General features: G+C 24.4%; 1 protein-coding gene and 1 long non-coding RNA gene across 3 annotated transcripts in view; one reads left to right on the top strand and one right to left on the bottom strand.

Moving 5' to 3' along the window:
- The window catches only part of LOC122501206 (homeobox protein MSX-1), a 65,723-nt gene extending 51,926 nt beyond the window's left edge, over window positions 1–13,797 (top strand). Inside the window, exon 3 of the mRNA XM_043610508.1 lies at window positions 12,432–13,797. Coding sequence (XP_043466443.1) covers window positions 12,432–12,669 — 238 coding nt within the window. The 3' untranslated portion in view covers window positions 12,670–13,797. The remainder of the gene's footprint in view (window positions 1–12,431) is intronic.
- LOC122501207 overlaps window positions 1–20,689 on the bottom strand; it is a 161,423-nt gene that overhangs the window by 92,215 nt on the left and 48,519 nt on the right. The gene's annotated exons all lie outside the window — the stretch shown is intronic.

Raw genomic sequence — 20,689 nt, forward strand, 5'->3', positions numbered from 1 at the left:
TACTATAGCTGTTGTAAGGAGTACAAACATGAAGGTATCCCTTACAACAGCTATAGTAATCGTTCCTACTAAATTCTTAACACATTACATAGTCTTCGTAATCATTCCAAAAAGTGGTCACATATCCGCGCTGTAATGTAGACTATTGTAATCATTAAAAATAATTTTTCTCCGTGATAACTAATCTTGTCTCTGTGTTCCAAAAAGGACTTAAAAAATTCAAATTTCCAAAAATGAAGAATCCACAGAAAAGAATTATCTGTGTTTTGAAAAGGATTCAAAAAATCCAAAAAGAATCAAAATATTTTGAAAAACAAGAAAGAAAACTATGAATAGATATATATCTCGAATTAGAAATCGAAGTAAAAGTGAAAATAAAATTGAAAAGTCAAAGTTTTTTCATGAAGCAGCTGCAGCAACGCGCTGTTTAAAGTAACGAGACGACTGTAGGTACAGATGAGATAACTCGGGCTTAATAATTCAGACATCTAACAGCTTAGTCCTGTCCCTACATAATGTACACCCACCCTGACGTCGCGTTCCCTCGGCCAGGTTTGCTTTGTCTCTTTCTCTCTTGATACATCCTACACTCTACAATCTCTTTCACTCCTTCTGACACCTCTTCCACCCTATCGCTTTCGCCCACCCCCAATACATTCACTCTCTCTCTCTCTCTCTCTCTCTCTTTTTTCTATCCCTTTCGCTCTTTCGCTGCCATGCCGCTTCTTGGCTTTTAAACTGTCAAACATTCGAATCCGTCGTTTGAATCGCTTCGATCTACCTACCAACCGACCCCAACGCTTTGCCTCGTTAAACATTCATCGACCCCTGTGTACAACCACGCCCGTAAATACTCGAACACGATCTACACGGATACGGGTGGCCTGCCATTTTGACCTTCTTTGATAATAATAAAGAGAGAAAAACGAGAGAATCAAGTTTACGCGAATGCAATCACAGAATCGCGTTTAAGGGGAGGTTACCGTTCTCAAAGCGGTGAAAAATGCATGAATTTGGACAATTTTTTTTCATATACGAAAATATTTTTTTAATTGCGATTTTTTTTATTTAAATAGTACATAATTATATAAACTCTTTGCATACTCAGGGTTGCCACAAACATTTAATTTTATTTTTGCCTGATTTCCAAACAACATTTTCACTTTTTTCCTGACCCTGAAGAATATTCTGATTTTAAATAAATATTCTTCAGGGTCACGGAAAAAGTCAAAATTTTGTCTGCACTGTAAAAAATTTTTGGGGAAAATTCCCTAAAATCTTGGTGACGCAATTTTAACCAAAAAAGGGAAATTTCCATTAAAAAGACTTCACTTCACTAATTTGTGGAAAATTACACAAAATCGTAGTAAAAATACTTTTCTCATAAATTTGTGGAATAATCCACAAGAAACCTGAGGGAAAATTACATAAATTTTTTACAGTGTGGAAATCAGGGAAAAATTAAATTAAATATCACTCTGTCATCTTAAATTTATTATAAATCATGAAGAAATTTAAGATGACAGAGTAATAAAATCATTATTTTATATCATAAGAACTCTCTAAATCTGAATAAGTGCATATGCACTTATTCATGTTTCAAAACTCTTCCACGTAAAAAATAAGTGCATATACACTTAAAATAAGTGAAATTTCACTTATGAGTAAGTTGAATTTCACTTATATTAAGTGTATATGCACTTATTTTTTTACGTGGAAGAGTTTTGACTTATTCAGATTTAGAGAGAATATTGTAACTATAAATTCAAATTTTCAAAGATTTTAATTTGAACCCTTATTTCAAAATTCAATTATTTCTAAAAATTCACTCTATAATGCTTTTAATATTCAATTATAATTTAAAATTTTAAGTGAAATTCATTTTTTAATCACTTTTTATTAGAAAATTTTTCGAGAATTCAATTATTTAAATACAGAAATAAATAATTTATTAAATAATTAAATATTTCTTAAAATTGAAATTTTGCCAAGAATTTCATCAAAATTTTTAAAAATAATTGAATTCTTACGGCGAATTCTTTCGTAAAAAAAATTTAATAATAAATGCAATTTTCTATCATTTTATTTAAAATTGTATAAAAAATAATTGAAATTCTGCAATAAATTTTGTCATTTATGAAAATAATTGAAATCTGACAAAGATTTTAATTAAATTTTTTTTTTAAATAATTGAATTTCTGTGAAAATTTTTATTTTTGAAAAGAATATTGAATTCTTGGAAAGAATTTTATTTAAATTTCTTAAATAATTAAATTGTTTAGAAGAATTTTATTTTTTACGAAAATAATTGAATTGTTGATAAGTTTTTTACAAACATTTTTAACAATAATTGTATTCATAGGAAAAATGTTATATTTCACAAAAATGATTGTATTCTATAGTTTTAATCAAAACTTTTTTAAATAATTGAATTCTCGAGAAAAATTAAATATTAAATATTAAATATTAAAATTGCAATTTTATTAACTAAATATTGTAAAGAATTTTGTCAAAACTTTTTTTAAATAATAGAATTTTTAAAAGAATTTTATTTAAATTTTTCGAAATAATTAAATTGAGGGGCTGGATGCTATAATGTGTTGCGCGCCATTCACTTAAAATGGAGCGTAACACATTATAGCATCCAGCCCCTCAATTAGTCAGAACTATTTTTTCAATTCTCTCAATATATTTGAATTCTTTCGAGAAACTTCATTAAAAAATTAAAAATAATTGAATTGGTGTGAAGAAATTTATAAAAAACTGGTAAGTAATTGAATTCCTGTGAAATTTTTATTGTTATTTTTAATTGAATTCTTTTGGAACATATTTAATAAAAATACTAGATAATAAAAATAATTGAAATGAGGAAATTTTTTAAAAATAATTTAATTGAAATTTTGCCAAGATTTTTATTAAATCTTTTTAAAAAAATTGAATTTCGGAGAAGAATTTTATTATTTATAAATATAATTTAAATTATGATTATAATATAAATTTATGTAACCAGTTGATCTTAAAAAATTTCTATTAACCTCAATTTATTTAAAATTGATATTTTCTAAAATTTCAAATTGAATCCTTCGAAGTTCATCTATTTATAAAGATATGGTAAACGCAACTCTTTTGAAATTTAATTAATTTTGAAATTTTTAAGTAAAATTAATTGTTAAATCATTTCTAAGTAATAATTTTATGATACTAGTTTAATAATTTATCAAGAATTTTTATTTCTAAATTCAGAGAAATTTTCTGACACTCAACAACAAAACTATATAATTTTTAGATCAACTTCATTTTAAAGTCAATTCAATTAACATTTTACTGAATTTAAAACTTGGCAATTTGACATTTAATTGCAAAATTTTGATCAATTATTTAAAAAAATATATATAAAACTGATATAACTTTTCTATCAAGTGTCCGAATTACTCATTAAAAAAGTAGAAGATGAGATGTATTTTTAAAAAACCCTTCGTTTTTCCGAAACTCCCAATTAAAAAGCCATCCATTTGAAACATATCCCAGTTCATCGTGACAACCAATTTTCAAGATTGTAAATTTTTAATTTAATCGCTACCACTTTACAGACCAATGCATTTATTTCGATTTATAGAACTCTATTAAAAATTCCTTTATATTTGTAAAGTCCTAAACAAATTCCAATGTTTGCAGAAAAAAACGTCGTTTTTTAACACTGACAATAACAAATTATTGTCCATGCAAATTAAGAGAATAAATAAAAAATGAATATAAATATAGATAAAAATTAATCTAATAGTTAACACCAAAATTTATCAATTAAAAAAATAATCACCTTATAAGAAAGAACCATTATCAAATTTGATTAGTTTTAATTTTCCAATTGAAATATATTTCCAAAAAGAAATACAGTGCGCGCGATAGAATATCAAACCGATTCTGTTTAGTATTCACGAGTCTGTATAATGGTCGGCATTTTGCGTGAAATCGCAATCGCATAATGATAAGAGTAACGCGTCCCAGGATGAGAGAATATGGTTATACTGGTCCTGGTGAATGGGGAGCTTGCCGTCAGGGCTGCAAAATGTAATCGGCACAGCGCCCTCAATTATTAATTGCTAACCGCGTTAATTACTTCCATTGGCGTAGGCACACCTGTCACTGACACAATGGCGTAATACTACCTACTAAATCCCCCCTCAAATAGAGCAATATACATACAACTTATTAAGCCATCAGCGAATATACTACTTCCAATTTTTAAATATTAATAAAATTACTCTAAATTCACCATATCATCAAAATTCTGAAATTTAAACAAATTTCAAATTCCACTCACACAAAATTATCAAATACACTCTATTTACTTCAATTACTTTTTATTTCTTATTTTTTATTTTATCTACACCTACACGCGGAAAAAAAGAATTCAGTATAACTTTTACTATACTTTCATAATAAAATCTTAATTGTTTATGGATTTTCTGTGCACTTCTGACAACTTTTACTATATCCGGATGAGTAAAATTTACTACGTTCGAAGTAAATTTCACTATTTCCACAGTAAATTTTATATTAATATTAATAAAATTTACTCTGGAAATAGTAGAAATTAACAGAAATGCGCAGAATTCTACAAAATTATTTATAGCTATAAAACATGAAGATATCGATAACTCCGAGTCTTCGACTCGGAGTCATCGATTTCTTCATTATGTTTATAATAATTATAGATGACCGATTGATATAATCATTTACAATTCAATTATTATTTACAGGAATTTTTAACTAAAATTCTTCTTTAAATCGATTATTTTTAATAATTTTCGAAAAAGTTTGCAATTCAATTATTTTTAAAAATTCACGTTATATTGCTTTAAATATTCAATTATTATCTAAAATTTTAACTGAAATTAATTTTTAAATCAATTTTTACTTGAAAATTCTACTAGAATTCAATTATTTAAATACAAAAATAAATAATTTATTGAGTAACTAAATGTTTCTTAAAATTCATTTCCCATAAAGAACCGTTATCAACAAATTTTCAAATAATTGAATTCTATCAACGCCTTTTAATAAAATTTTTAAGAATAATTACATTTTTCGAGAAATTCGATTAAAATTGTATTAAAAATAATTGAAAATTGGCAATGAATTTTATTATTTAGGAAAATAATTGAATCCTTGTTAAAAATTTTATTATTTAAGAAAAAAATTGAATGATTGAGAAGAAATTTATAAAAAATTTGTAAATAATTGAATTCATGTACAATTTTTTATTATTTATGAAAATAATTGAATGTTTGCATAGAATTTTATTTAAATTTTTTTTAATACATGAAATTATTTTGGAAAATTTTATTAAAATAGTAGATTTTAGAAATCATTGAATTGGAGAAAATTTTTGAAAATAATTAAAATTTTGCCAAGAATTTGATTAAAATTTTGGTAAATAATTGAATTTCAGAGAAGAATTTTATTGTTTATAAAGATAATTAAAATTTTTACTAGAATTTTTAAAAATTTTCGATCACGATTGAATTTTTGGGAAGAATTTTATTACTCTTGAAAATAATTGAATTTCTGAAATAATTTGTAACTTTTCCAAAATTGAATTTTTTTTCGTGTTTTTAACTAAACATTTTCTATAAATCCATTATTTTTTATTAATTTTTGAAAAAGTTCTTTAAGAATTTTCAAGTTCATTTGTTTACAATTCAATTTTACAAAGTTTAAATTATTCTTAAATTCTTCAATTAAATATATTTATATTAGAAAATAAAAACTTTAAATAATTTCAAAAAAAAATTCGCAATTAAAGTTTCTAAAAAAAAATTAATTCCACAAAATTGATAGTTAAAAATATAAAAAATTCAAATTTATAAAGATTTTAATCTGAAATATTTTCAAAATTCAATTATTTCTAAAAATTTACGCTCTAATGCTCTTAATATTTATTTATAATCTAAAATTTTAACTGAAATCCATTTTTAAATCAATGATAATGAGAAAATTCTACTAGAATTCAATTATTTAAAAACAAAAATAAATAATTTATTAAATAATTGAATATTTCTTAAAATTGAAATTTTGCCAAGAATTTCATCAAAAATTTTAAAAATAATTGAATTCTTTCAGCGAATTTAAAAAAATTAATAATAAATGCAATTTTTTATCATTTTATTTAAAATTGTATAAAAATAATTGAAATTTTGCGATAAGTTTTGTTATTTATGAAAATAAATGAAATCTGACGAAGAATTTTATCAAACTTTTTAAAAATAATTGAATTCTCGAGCAAAATTTTATTATTTATGAAAATAATTGATTTCTTGCGAAGAATTTTATTCAAATTTTGTTTAATAATTGAATTTCCATAAAAAAAATTAAAATTGTATTAAAAATAATTGAAATTCTGCAATGAGTTTTATTATTTATGAAAATAATTGAATTCCTAAAAAGAATTTTATTATTTACGAAAATAATTGAATCCCCGTAAAAATTTTATTATTTATGAAAATAATTTAATGATTGTGAAAAAATTTTCTAAAAAAATTTGTAAATAATTAAATTCTTGTGGAATTTTTATTATTATTTTTTAAATAATTAAAAGTTTGTGTAGGATTTTATTAATTTTTTTCTAAATAATTGAATTCTTTTGAAAAATTTTATGAAAATAGTAGATAGTAAAAATCATTGAATTGAGGAAAATTTTTGGAAGTAATTGAAATTTTGCCATGAATTTTATTAAAATTTTTGTAACTAATTGAATTTTGGAGAAGAATTTTATAATTTATAAATATAATTGAAATTTTGACGAGAATTTAAAAAAAAATTAACGCCCTCTGAAGAAAGGAGCGAAAAATTTTAGGTTATGTTTGTATTTTTAGGAATGAAAATGCACAAAGAGAATCAATTTTCAAATAGAAAAAACCGATCTTCAAGTCTTCATTACGTCCATAATAATGATTAGAAACTGATTTTAGTTTTACATAATTGAACAGAAACTTTAAATTAAGGTAAAAATAACACAAACATAGCCTTAAAATTATTTTCTTCTTTGTTACTTTTCTTCGGAGCTCGTCGTCAAAAGTATTAATATATTTATATTTTATTACTACTATTTATTTGTTAATTTACAAAAAAAATTTACATAAAATACGTTTGTAAATTAATACAATTGAGGCCTTGGATCCAATAACTCGCCCGACGCTCGAAGACACGCGCTCATACCAGTCGGGTAGCAGTGAGTGGCCCAGAGGCGCTCACTGCTCACTGACTGGCAGTTGCGCGTTCCTCCGAGCGTCGGGCGAGTTATTGGATCCAAGGCCTCAATTGCTATACAACATCTAATACTATTTTAAAATGGGAAAGAAATTACAACTAATGTTTCACAAAAACAAAAAAAAATACATCCTCTTTGAGACAAAAAAAAAAAAAAATTAGGAAGAAAAATGCCTATTTCAAAATAAGAAACACAACCAGGAAATTAATCTCACAGTGATTGATAGTACGAAAAATGTGAAGCAAAAAGAGAGCAAAAAAATTAGTTTTTTCAAGGTTAGAGAGATATTCAAGTAAATTGCAGGAAGTCCCTAACCGAAATTTCGTCAGACCTGTATTAAATCAACAAGAGACACACAACATCTGAGTTCGGATCTCGAACACGATTCATAAGAAGAAAAGATATTAACACAAGAGCCACCGGTCTTTATTTAAGACAAAACAGAGACCATTATAATATTATAACGACTATACTTTCAGATCAAAAACCAGTTTAAGCTACCTACACGCGCACCCAACGCAAATATATTTTTCTCTCTCTTTTTAAATATAAAAATTTCAATTTTAAAAAGACAATAATGTTTGTAATTGAATAAAAAGAGATTTTAATTTCGATTTTTAAAGTAAAACACGTATAATAAAAAGTCTTGTGGAACTTTATCTAAATGGTTTTGTAAAATTTCCTTTCAAATACATAAAATATCACTTTTCGGGACGCAAAAACTCGTTTTTCCTTTCAACTTCTTAGAAATGAATTTAAGCACTTAAAACAATTTTAAAGAATGATTTAAAGTTGATTAGAGAACTCAACTGTATTAAGACAAAATAAAGATGATGATCCATCATAATTAAAGAGAGAGAATATCGTTGTGAGGTCTATTTGAATAAAACATATTTGTAGAATAGTAACATGGCTACTGCTTTGGAAGAAACATCTCATCAGACAAAAAAAGGAGAACGCGCGGTGTGTGTTGATAAACAAAGATACATCGAAACCGTTTAATTACTGGGGACCGAAGATTAACTCTAATGGAACGATGCTGTTTCGAGCCTCGAGTCTTGTTGCTGATTGGCCGCAGGTTCCTACCTGGCGCCTACCAGGCTAAATAACTTTTGAGTTTAATTGTAGCACACGTTATCAGACCGAACGGTTCTTTATTGGACAGGAACGTCGTCACCAGTCCTTTGGGGGCATTCCTTTTAAGCGTCGAGCATTAGCGCGACTTCTTTTTTTCTTTTCCTCAAACAAGGTAAACGTATTATTGACGCCACGATAAAGCCACCCAAATACCAAGGAGGGTGTTTAAAAAATCAAAAAGATTCAACGATATACGTTAAGACCACGCATGATTTCGTTATATATACAAAAAAGGAAAAAAGTAATAATAAAGTACAAAAGTCGATAAAAGAATAAGGATGGACGACTACAAAGAAGAAGCGATAACTCGAAATTAAAAGTTTCAAAAATAAAAGACAATGACAATAAAATAAGAAGCAAATTATAAAATGGAAACACTGCGTATTCTTTGTATAAAGAAAGATCGGTAATTGCGCCTCAGTAGCCTTTTTATTTTTGTCGATTAATTAAAATCAATTCATTGCATTCGAGTAATATTAATTTCAATTAACCTTGATCTCGGGCGGGTATGCGAAAGATATTCAAAAAATTTTTTCTTCTTTTAAAAGACAAGAAGAAAAAGAGTGAGAGAGAAGGAGAGAGAGGGAGAAAAAGAAGTAGCTCGCAGCTGTCGAGTTTTGCCATTTATGTTTAAAGCATGTACCCATTTTCGCGATAAGGGTAAAAGTTGAAGATATAGAGACGGTAGTTTGGATTTCCTTACGGAGCAACTTGCGTGACAACGGCTCGGCCATTTTGCGGTGTCCTAATAGTTTTAGAGCTAGGAAGCAGACAAGCCACCCTTCGCGACTAACACACCCCTTTTCACCCCCTCTACTCTTAACAAAACCCCCAAGCTAACAACGACGCCGGCGCTCCTTAGCGACGAATCTAATTAACTTTATTACGTTTCTCTTCTGCTATCCACCCCAAAAAACGACAGTCATTTCCAACTTATATTCTTTGCCAGATCTTACAGCTTCTTTAATCACTAACAAACCTATAGTCTCAAAACCGAATATTTTCATTTTGCCAATTTCACAAGTTTTTCTCTTGTTAAAATTTTATTAATTAAATTTATTTAAAATAATTAAATTAAATTAATTCAAATTCATTAATTTCATCGAATTAAATTAATTCAATTAAATTAATTAGCCCAAGTTCTATTTAAGCAAAATGCATTATTGATCGCCATTTTAGAATAATTATACTTTTTTCCATTAAAATGTAAAAGTAAATGGAATTGTCTATATTTTTAAACATAATAAATTTAAAATTCAATTATAAAATACGGTTCAATCAATAATGCGCATTGGATTAAAATAGCTAAATGTTTTACCAACAATATTTTCTTCGATAGGTCACAAAATGATTTCATTACCTTTTTCTTCTTTCTCTCTAAATTTGAATTAGTTGTTACTAATTCCAAATTAGTAACCTTTTTGCTATACTCTCTAAATGTAATTTAGTAAAAATGTTTATTAATTTGAATTAGTGACTGACTTTTTGGTTTTAAATCAGTATAAATTCAGGGTTCAATTTTTTCTATTTCTGACAATAATTTCTTTTTAAATAACTTAATTCTTGAAGAACTGACATTAAGTTAATACTTATATAAATCATTAAATGAAGTATTTTTTGGAAAAATTTTAAATAATTAAATTTCAAGAGTTGCGCTTACAATCTTTATAAACAGATGAACTTAAAAGGTTTCAATTTGAAATTTTATAGAAAATATCAATTTTTAATGAATGTAAATAGAAATTTTTTAAGAACAACTGATTACATAAATTTAATTAATTTCAAAAGTGATAAACTTCTTCTCATAAATTCAATTATGTTAAAAAAAAAAATTCTTGTAAAAATTTCAATGATCTTTATAAATATTAAATTCTTCTCCAAAATTCAATTATTTTCAAAAAACTTAATTAAATTTTTTGGCAAAATTTCCTCATTTCAATTATTTTTATTATCTAGTATTTCTATTAAATTTTCCAAAAAAATTCAATTAAAAATTATAATAAAAATTTCACAGGAAATTACCAATTTTTTATAAATTTCTTCGCACCTATTCAATTATTTTTAATTTTTTAATGAAGTTTCTCGAAAGAATTCAAATACATTGAGAGAATTGAAAAAAAATAGTTCTAACAAGTTTACTTATTTCGAAAAATTTAAATAAAATTCATTTCAAAATTCTGTTATTTAAAAAAAATTTTGCCAAAATTCTTTACAAGATTTAGTCAATAAAATTTTCCTATACAATTCAATTATTTTCAATACGAATCTTCTTAAGAATTCAATTATTTTCGCAAATAATACATTTTTTTATGGGAATTGAATTATTCAAAAAAATTTGAATAAAATTCTTCGCAAGAAATCAATTATTTTTATAAATATTAAAATTTTTCTCGAGAACTCAATTATTTTAAAAAATTTTGATAAAATACTTTATAAATTTGAAAAATTATAATAAAATTCATCATAGAATATATAATTATTTTCGTAAAATATACATAACATACTTCCTGGGAATACAATTATTGTCAAAAATGTTTGTAAAAATCTCCCAAACAATTCAATTATTTTCGTAAAAAATAAAATTCTTCTGAACAATTCAATTATTTAAGAAATTTTAATAATATTTTTCCCAATAATTCAATATACTTTTCAAAAACAAACATTTTCACAGAAATTCAATTCTTTAAAAAATAAAATTCTTCGTCAGATTTCAATTATTTTCATAAATAACAAAACTTATCGCAGAATTTCAATTATTTTTTATAGGATTTAAAATAAAATTATAGACAATTGCATTTATTCTTAAATTTTTTTTAAAATTCGCCGAAAGAATTTAGTTATTTTTAAAAATTTTGATGAAATTCTTGTCAAAATTTCAATTATCAGAAATATTCAATTATTTAATAATTTATTTATTTTTGTATTTAAATAATTGAATTCTCGAAAAATTTTCTAATAAGAAGAATGAAGAAATTGATTAATTTCTTCGGATTTAATATTTATTTAAAATTAGAATATTCTTCAGGCAGAGTCAGGGAAAAAGTCAAAATTTTGTCTGTAAATCAGGGAAAAGTCAGGAAAAACCAAATTAAATGTTTGTGTCAACCCTGAAATTTTACTAATAAATACAATACCTATAATTCCTACTAAGTTATTCGCAAAATTTACTAAGTCAAAAACAAAAAGTAGGTACCTACTTAATTCAAAAGCAAAAAGTCAGTCACTAATTCAAATTAGTAAACATTTTTTTCACTAATTCAAATTTAGAAATGAGTAATATTTTACTAATATTTGGTAAAAATTTACTAATACAATAATGTAAACTTACTAATTTTTGGAAAAAAGTTACTAATTTTTTAGTAAAATATCTATTATTTAAAATAGTCAAGTCTCATAATTTCAATTAGTTGATATTTTACTCTCAAATCAGGAGTTTTTTTACAATTAAACTAGCAGTTTTTACTAAAAATCAGTAAAATTCTTAATATTTAATTATAGTAAACGATCTACAAGAAATATATATTTGACTCATAGTCTACTATATTATTTATTTATGTATTCAGTTCAAATATATTTTATTTGGTGCAAATAAAAATGTTATTTGTGCTAAAATAAACTTTCTATTTAAAAGAAATAAATAATTTACTGGACTCTGTGACAAGTACACTTTTATTTGACTCAAATAAATATTAGATTTAAACCAATCATTTCTCTGGATGTAATTAGTAAAATACTACTAATTCAGGTTTAGATATCAAGTAATCCATAATTCGAATCAAATAATTTTTTAATACTCCGTAAAAGAACTATATTTTCGCCTCAGAGCTTACATAATTTTTACAACGAAATTATTCATAAAGACGAGATAATAATAATAATTATCGACAATTAAGAGACTTTATTTTACTGTCACGTTATGCAAACAACAAGCAAACAGCATTAATACCTATTTTATTAAATAATCACTTCAGGAAATTCTAAAAGTGTCTCTCTCATTGAAACCATTTATTTTTTAATGTTTCAGGAGACAAACGGCCGAGGAGAGAGAAGCAGAAAGACAGGCTGCAAATCGTTTAATGCTTTCATTACAAGCTGAAGCTTTAGGAAAAGTTGGATATCCAACTTCAGTACCAACTCATCCATCCAATACGTCTGTCCCTAATCTCGAAGGGCAACAGGCCCCACCACCATTAACTCATTCCGTTGGTCAATGGGCCTCACCATACGGTCCACCCCAACCTCTAACTGATCCTATTTGCTGAGTGTAATGAAGAAGCAATGTAAATTTTTTTTTTCTTTTTAGTTTCACATTATACACGAGTTCCAGTTTTTTGCGTCTTATTCCAAGAAACCGTTCGCAAAGGAAACATTAAACAATGAATATTCCGCAAGAACTGTATTGATGTACCGAGAGAGTTCCCCGAAGACGTAACGCTTAACTTAAACCACGAACAGAATCAGATAATCACCTTCTCGTTCAAGGAAAGAAAAAAAATTATATATATGTGTCAGTGTAAAAATTGAAAAATAAAATTAGTTAACAAGAATTTTAAAATATCTAGATACACAAAAGCGACTAAACGGATCTGTTTAAAAAGAGAAAAAACAAAATAATTCTTTTAAAGTGAATCAAGAACAAACTAGATTATACATTTCTTTATCAATACTAATTATTATCGTTAGTAATTCCAAAATAATGATCTCAGAATTATAATAAATATATATGAGCGGAATATTCAAGTTGTCTGATTGCCAAAAAATGACGAAGCTCAAAACGAGCCGAATATATTGTAAATATATTTCTTTAAAAAAAATAAAGTGTTGTGATTCTGTTAATTATAATAAAAGTAGAATTTTTTTTAATTTTCGTGAAAATAATTTAGGCAACGAAATAATTCCAAAAAAACAGATTTTGACTGATGTGAAATGTGAAAATCTTATAACACAACATATCTTTGTAAATATATATAAAAGAAGATTAAGTTAAGATTTGCTTATGTACAGTAAGAAAAAGTTTGATGTCAATCAATAATTTGAACTCATATAGACTATGATGATTGACATGAACATTTTTCTATCGTATATCAAACACATGCTTGTTTTGTCATGAAAAATTATCAATTCTATCATGACGAGTTTGCATGAGCATATATCCTGTACATAATTAATGAAGGTACGAGTCAGATTGTAATCGTAACGATGATAATGATGATATACTATTTGCGAAATATACAATATGCATCGTTACTGTTATTGACATATATGATTATTATAAACATTTGAATGGAACGAAGCTTGTATTCTGCGTTAAGAATAATCCTAAGGCTATCGAACTTTAATGAACTATGTGATGTTATGTACCTATACTTGTAATGTGTAAATATAGAACAAAATGAAATGGACATAAATGATCTATAATAGAAAAAGAAATGCATTATTCATATCATTTCCCTCCAACTTCATTCAGAAGGTTCGAATCAAATTTCAAAATTCAGCAAAATATTGCTGATAAAATTATAATATAGAAGTTTTTTTAAATACTCCATATTAAAATAATTCTATACTTAGGAAATATTTAAACACTGATGTAAAATCTGACTATGAGTCCGATTTCGGTTAAAACTTATATTAGTCCAAATATTGACTTAATTTCAAAGGAAACTAATTTTAAGACATAAAATTTGCTTACTCAGGGTTGCCAAACTTTTGATCATTTCAAATTTCCTGACTTTTCCAGGTTTTCCAAGTTAAAAAAAGAAATTTTTACAGGTTTTTAAAACTACATTTATATTTTACAAAATTAAATAATTAGTTTACAATTTTTCCATAAGAATTAAGATTATCAAAAATTTTTAATTCAAACCTTTTTGAAATTAAACAACTCTTAAAAAATTGTTATAAAACATGATCGACTGATAAAATCATTATTTTATATTATAAGAATATTGTTACTGTAACTTATTCAAAATTACTTTCATCACTTCAATTCAATTATTGTTTTCCAGATTTTTTAACTAAAATTCTTCTTTAAAGGGTCATTCACATATTACGTGATACATTTAGGGGGGGAGGGGGTCTAAAATACCTAAAATATTTATCACGTAATATGTGAATGACCCCAAAGTTTAAATTAATTATTTTTAATAATTTTTGAAAAATTACATTGAAAATTTTCAAATTCTTTTGTTTACAATTTAATTTTACAAAATTTCATCGATTATTCGGAAATTCTTCAATCAAATATATATTAGACAATAAAAACTTCAAATAATTTCAAAAAAGTTACAATAAACTTTTTCCAAAAATTAAATCTTCACAACTTTCAGTTAAAAGTATGAAAAATTCAAACATTCGAAGATTGTAATTTGAAACCTTTTCAAAATTCAATTATTTCTAAAAATTCACGCTACAATAGTTTCTCTATAAATTTGGATCAGTAAAACTAAAAATGTTTACTAATTGGAATCAGTAAGTGACATTTTGCTTTTGAATTAGTATAGTTTACTATTAAATTAGTATAGAAACGACTGTTTAAAAGTAAAATTTGCGAATTCAAAAGCACAAATTAAAATTAGAAAACATTTTTACTAATTCAAATTTAGAGAGTTTAATATTCAATTATCTAAAATTTTAACTGAAATTCATATTTAAATCGATTTGTATTAGAAATTCCAACGAGAATTCAATTATTTAAATACAAAAATAAATAATTTATTGAAGAATTGAATGTTTTTTTCAAAATTGAACTCTCATAAAGAATTTTAACGACAAATTTTTAAATAAGTAATTAAAATTCTTTTAACGAATTTCAATCAAATTTTTAAGAATAATTTCATTTTCCGAGAAATTAGATTAAAATTGTATTAAAAATAATTGAATCTCTTTAAAAAAAATTTGATTGAATTGAGAAAAGTTTTCGAAAATAATTGAAATTTTGCCAAGAATTTTATTAAAATTTTTGAAAATAATTTAAGTTTGGAGAAAAATTTTATTATTTATAAAGATAATTGAAATTTTGAAGAGAATTTTTTTAAACTTTTGTCCATAATTGAATTTCTGCGAAAAATTTTATTACTTTTGAAAATAATTGAATTCTTGAGACGAATTTTTAAATACCAAATTAAATTCTTTTGTATTGAAATAGTAGATATTTAAAATAATTGAATTTTAATAAATTATTGAAATTAATCAAATTTCTACGAAGAATTTTATTAAAATTTGTATTAAAAATAATTGAAATTCTGCGATGAGTTTTATTTATTTATAAAAATAATTGAATCTCTGTCAAAATTTTGATTAGTTATAAAAATAATTAAATTATTGCGAAGAAATTTATAAAGAATTTGTAAAATAGAATTCCCGTGAAATTTTTATTATTTAATTAATTCATTAAAAATTGAAATTTTACAACATTTCAAATTACAACCTTTTAAAGTTTATCTATTTATGAAAATTGTAAAGGCAATCTTTTAAAATTGAATTAATTTTTAGAATTTTTAAGAAAACTTTTCTGTTCTGATTGAAACTAAAAAATAGACTGGAAAAAAAATTTATTTAATTTAAATAACTGATTACTTGTCTATTATTATTAAATTGATATTTATTTGAATGGAATAATTTTTATATATATAAATTAAATAAATTATACTTTCTAAATTTGAATCAGTTAAAATTCTAAATAATTTGAATCAGTGACTGACTCTTTTTGTTTTTAAATCAGTTAAAATTTACTGATTTATCTGTAGAACATTTTTTGAATTTAAGAATCACACTCAGAAAAAATTATGTTTGAATGAAATATTTTATTTTGTTGTATAAAAGTTATTTTTGGTTCTTCTGAATAAAGTTTTTTTAATCTAATAAATAGAACTTCATTTAAATAATTATTTGGATCATTTTAATAAATTTTGGGTTTGAAAAAAGAATTTGATTAATCTAAAACAGGTTTTTAATTGGTCCAAGCAAATGTTTTGTTAACTGTATAAAAATACATTTGTTTCGTTGATTGAATTAAAATTTTGTTGATTCAAACAAATTTTTTTCTGAGTGCAGTAAATTTCAACTGATTTAATATCAAAAAGTTAGTCACTGATTTAATTAAGTAAAACTTTTAACTGATTCAGATTTAGAAAGTCTGAACCAACAATGAAATTTCAGTATTTGAAACAAATACCATTTAATTGAAATAAATAAAAATTATCTAATAAAAAAATAAATATTTATGTGATAACAGACAAGACTATTGTTTATTTTAGTAAAATAAGTTTTTCTCAGTGTGTTTACAAATTTTATATCTAATTGACACTTGAAAATTGATTACGTATCATTACGTATCATTTTAGTAACTCTATTCTCACGATTTCAATCAGTGGAGTTTCAATAAACAAATTAATTGAAAAACAAGTGATACCTAATTAAGAACGAAAAAGAATATAAAAACCGAAAAAGCAGATAATAAATAAAGCGATCTTTTAAAAAATTACCTAATCATCAATCTACCTAAAAAGCAGTTATATGAAAGGAAGCGAAAATGGGAAAGTGGCAGGTTCAAAGACTTTTCTGATAATAAAGTCTGGACAAGGACATCGTCGGTTTCTTTCGATTCCGGCAATTGTTTTATTTCCTCCAGAATGATCCTATATACTTCGCCTAGCTCGAATGTCGTGGGGTCTTCGCTTACCGGATGTGGCTACGTTTACTGCCGATAATTGCAGAGAAGATACTAAGCGCCGTCCTGCCCAATTATTTGAGGACAAATGCCGACCGAATGAAGAGAGAATGAAAGTTATATCTTCCTCTCTTTCTCTCTTACTCCTAGATGGATGAAGGCGCGACAGGATGCTGACACCCCTTCCAAAGATTCTAGATCACTAGACCACCTATAAAAAAAAGTCCTTCTCTCCCTTTACTATCCACTTACTTAATACTTTGTCCAACAAAGCTTATTCGGTTCGTCAAACAGTAGTTAACTTTTCTCTCGGAGGATCTCTAGCACTTATTGTGGTGAAACATAAACCATCTTCCTAATAACATTTTCAACAACACTTTTAGTGCTGTTAATTAATTTTTCTTACTTTAACACTTTTCTTCAATATTTCAATTATACACTCAAAAACAATATTATTTCATTCAAGTGCTCGGTTACTTGTCTATTATCAAATAAATATTTACTCGAAGCAAATAATTTTTATTCCAATCGAATAAAATGTATTTCACCCAATAATTTAAATATTTGAAGCGCAAAATGCCATTTACCGGATTGCCACAAACATTTAATTTTGTTTTTCCCTAATTTCCTAACAAAATTATGACTTTTTCCCTGACCCTGAAGAATATTCTGATTTTAAATAAATATTTAATCACGAAGAAATCAATCACTCCGATGAGTATTCGACTCGGAGTGATCAATTTCTACATAATTTATAATAAATTAAAGATGACAGAGTGATAAAATCATTATTTTATATCATAAGAATATTGTAACTATAAATTCAAATTTTCAAAGATTTTAATTTGAACCCCTTTCAAAATTCAATTATTTCTACAAATTTACGCTATAATGCTTTTAATATTCAATCATAATTTAAAATTTTAAGTGACATTCATTTTTTAATCACTTTTTATTAGAAAATTTTTCGAGAATTCAATTATTTAAACACAAACATAAATAATTTATTAAATAATTAAATATTTCTTAGAATTGAAAATTTGACAAGAATTTCATCAAAATTTTTAAATATAATTGAATTCTTTCGGCGAATTTAAAAAAAAAAATTTAAGAATAAATGCAATTTTCTATCATTTTATTTAAAATCATACAAAAAATAATTTTAATTCTGCAATAACTTTTGTTATTTATGCAAATAATTAAAATCTGACGAAGAATGTTATTAAATTCTTTTTTTTTTTAATAATTGAATTTCTGTGAAAATTTTTATTTTTGAAAAGAATATTGAATTCTTGGGAAGAATTTTATTTAAATTTCTTAAATAATTGAATTGTTTAGAACAAGTTTATTTTTTACGAAAATATGTAATTGAATTGTTTCGAAGATTTTAACCAACATTTTTGACAATATATGTATTCCTAGGAAGTATGTTATATTTTACGAAAATAATTGTATGGACAATTTTATTATAATTTTTCAAATTTATATAAAGCATTTTATCAAAATTTTTTAATTAATTGAATTCTTAAAAAAAATGTATTATTTATGAAAATAATTGATTTATGCGAAGAATTTTATTGAAATTTTTTTGAATAATTGAATACCCATAAAAAATAGAAAGAATTTTGTCAAAATTTTTTTTAAATAATAGAATTTTTAAAAGAATTTTATTTAAATTTTTCGAAATAATTAAATTTGTCAGAACTATTTTTAAATTCTCTCAATATATTTGAATTCTTTTCAGAAAGAAATCTGTTTCTTAACCAATATACGAGACAATCTGAAAAATAACTTAAAAAGGCTTGCAGAACACATATCTTAAATCGAATCAGTTTTGAAAAAGTTTAACCTTTTAATATAAAGAAAACTTTGATCATATGCAAAATGACTAAATAAACAATTTTTGTAAGTTTTAAATATTTTTCTTGAAAATTGATATTTGTTCTTCCAGAAGATACGAGTAACAATAATATTAATATTCATTAATATATACAATAATAATAATGATATTCTTTAATGTCAATTCAATATTTTTTCTGAAGGTCTGCATACCTGTAAACAACCTCCTTAAACGTAAAAACACGCAAGGAAAATATCCGTAATAAACAAAATATGAAATTGAATTAAATTCCATAAATATTTTTATGGAAATAGCGAATTTTCGGAATTATTAATTTTCGGAAAAATTATTTCGTAAATTTAGATTCGGAAATTTTTTTTCGGAAAATTATCTTTTCGGAAAATTAGACTTGCGGAAAATTTTTTTCGGAAAAATGACCGGGAACGCTCTGAGTATATTTGAATTCTTTCGACAAACTTCATTAAAAAATTAAAAACAATTGAATTGGTGTGAAGAAATTTATGAAATTCAATTGAATTCCTGTGAAATTTTTATTATAATTTTTAATTGAATTCTTTTGGAAAATTTAGTAAAAATACTAGATAATAAAAATAATTGAAATGAGGAAAATTTTTTAAAATAATTAAATTAAAATTTTGCTAAGAATTTTATAAAATTTTTTTAAAATAATTGAATTTCGGAGAAGCATTTTATTATTTATAAAGATAATTGAAATTTTGACGAGAATTTTTTATAATTTTTGAACATAATTGAATTTATGCGAAGAAGTTTATCACTTATGAAAATAATTAAATTTATGTAATCAATTATTTTTAAAAAATTTCTATTTAAATTCATTAAAAATTGATATTTTCTAAAATTTTAAATTGAAACTTTTTAAGTTCATCTATTTATGAAGATTGTAAAAGCAACTCTTTTAAAATTTAATTAATTTTGAAATTTTTAAGTAAAATTAATTTTTAAATAATTTTTAAGTAATAATTTTTATAATAGTTCTTCAAGAATTCAGTTATTTGAAAAGAAATTATTGTCAGAAATAGAAAAAATTGAAGGTTTGTATTAGAATTCTTGTCAATTTCATAGTTTATGAGGCAAAAAAAAAAAAAAGACACGATAATTCAGAATTTTCTTATAAATTCTAAAAATTATTTTTTTTCCAGTACTTTTAATAAAAATTCTTGACCAAAAGTTGTTTACTTGAATCAAATACATTTTTTTAGTGTAAATTTATTTTGATTCTCAATAAGAATTTTAACAACATTTTCGACCTTTTTTATAATCAAACGAAGAAGACATCACAGAATAACAATTCTTGCTCTTGCGATTTTATTTACCGATTAATTAATTTACTTATTTTAATTCTAATTTACTGATTAATATACTAATTTCTTACTAATTAATATCCTTAGTACCTACTATTGTTTAAAAATACTTAAAAAGAAATAAAAGTAACCAATTCATTAACGTTACAAAAAGACAATAATATGAGTAATAAACAAACAACAAACCTCCACTTTGCGAGAAAGAAATTAAATGTTAATGAAGAAAATGTGTCTTGTTTCGGACCAATGAGAGAAAAGTCAGGCGACGCGCAAGTTTTAAAATTGCCATCGGTATTTACGATAGTTTAGCTGCCAACGCTCGGCGCGTTTCCTGCCCTGTAATCTTGCCGGAAAGACCCTTTGTGATTTTTCTACTTTTTGTCGTAAAACTAGACTCTTCAGTTCCATTATCATTACGCACACGAATTTAA

This window comes from Leptopilina heterotoma, unplaced genomic scaffold (genome assembly GCF_015476425.1).
Source record: "Leptopilina heterotoma isolate Lh14 unplaced genomic scaffold, ASM1547642v1 Lhet_206, whole genome shotgun sequence".
In the NCBI taxonomy this organism is placed as follows: Eukaryota; Metazoa; Arthropoda; class Insecta; order Hymenoptera; family Figitidae; genus Leptopilina; species Leptopilina heterotoma.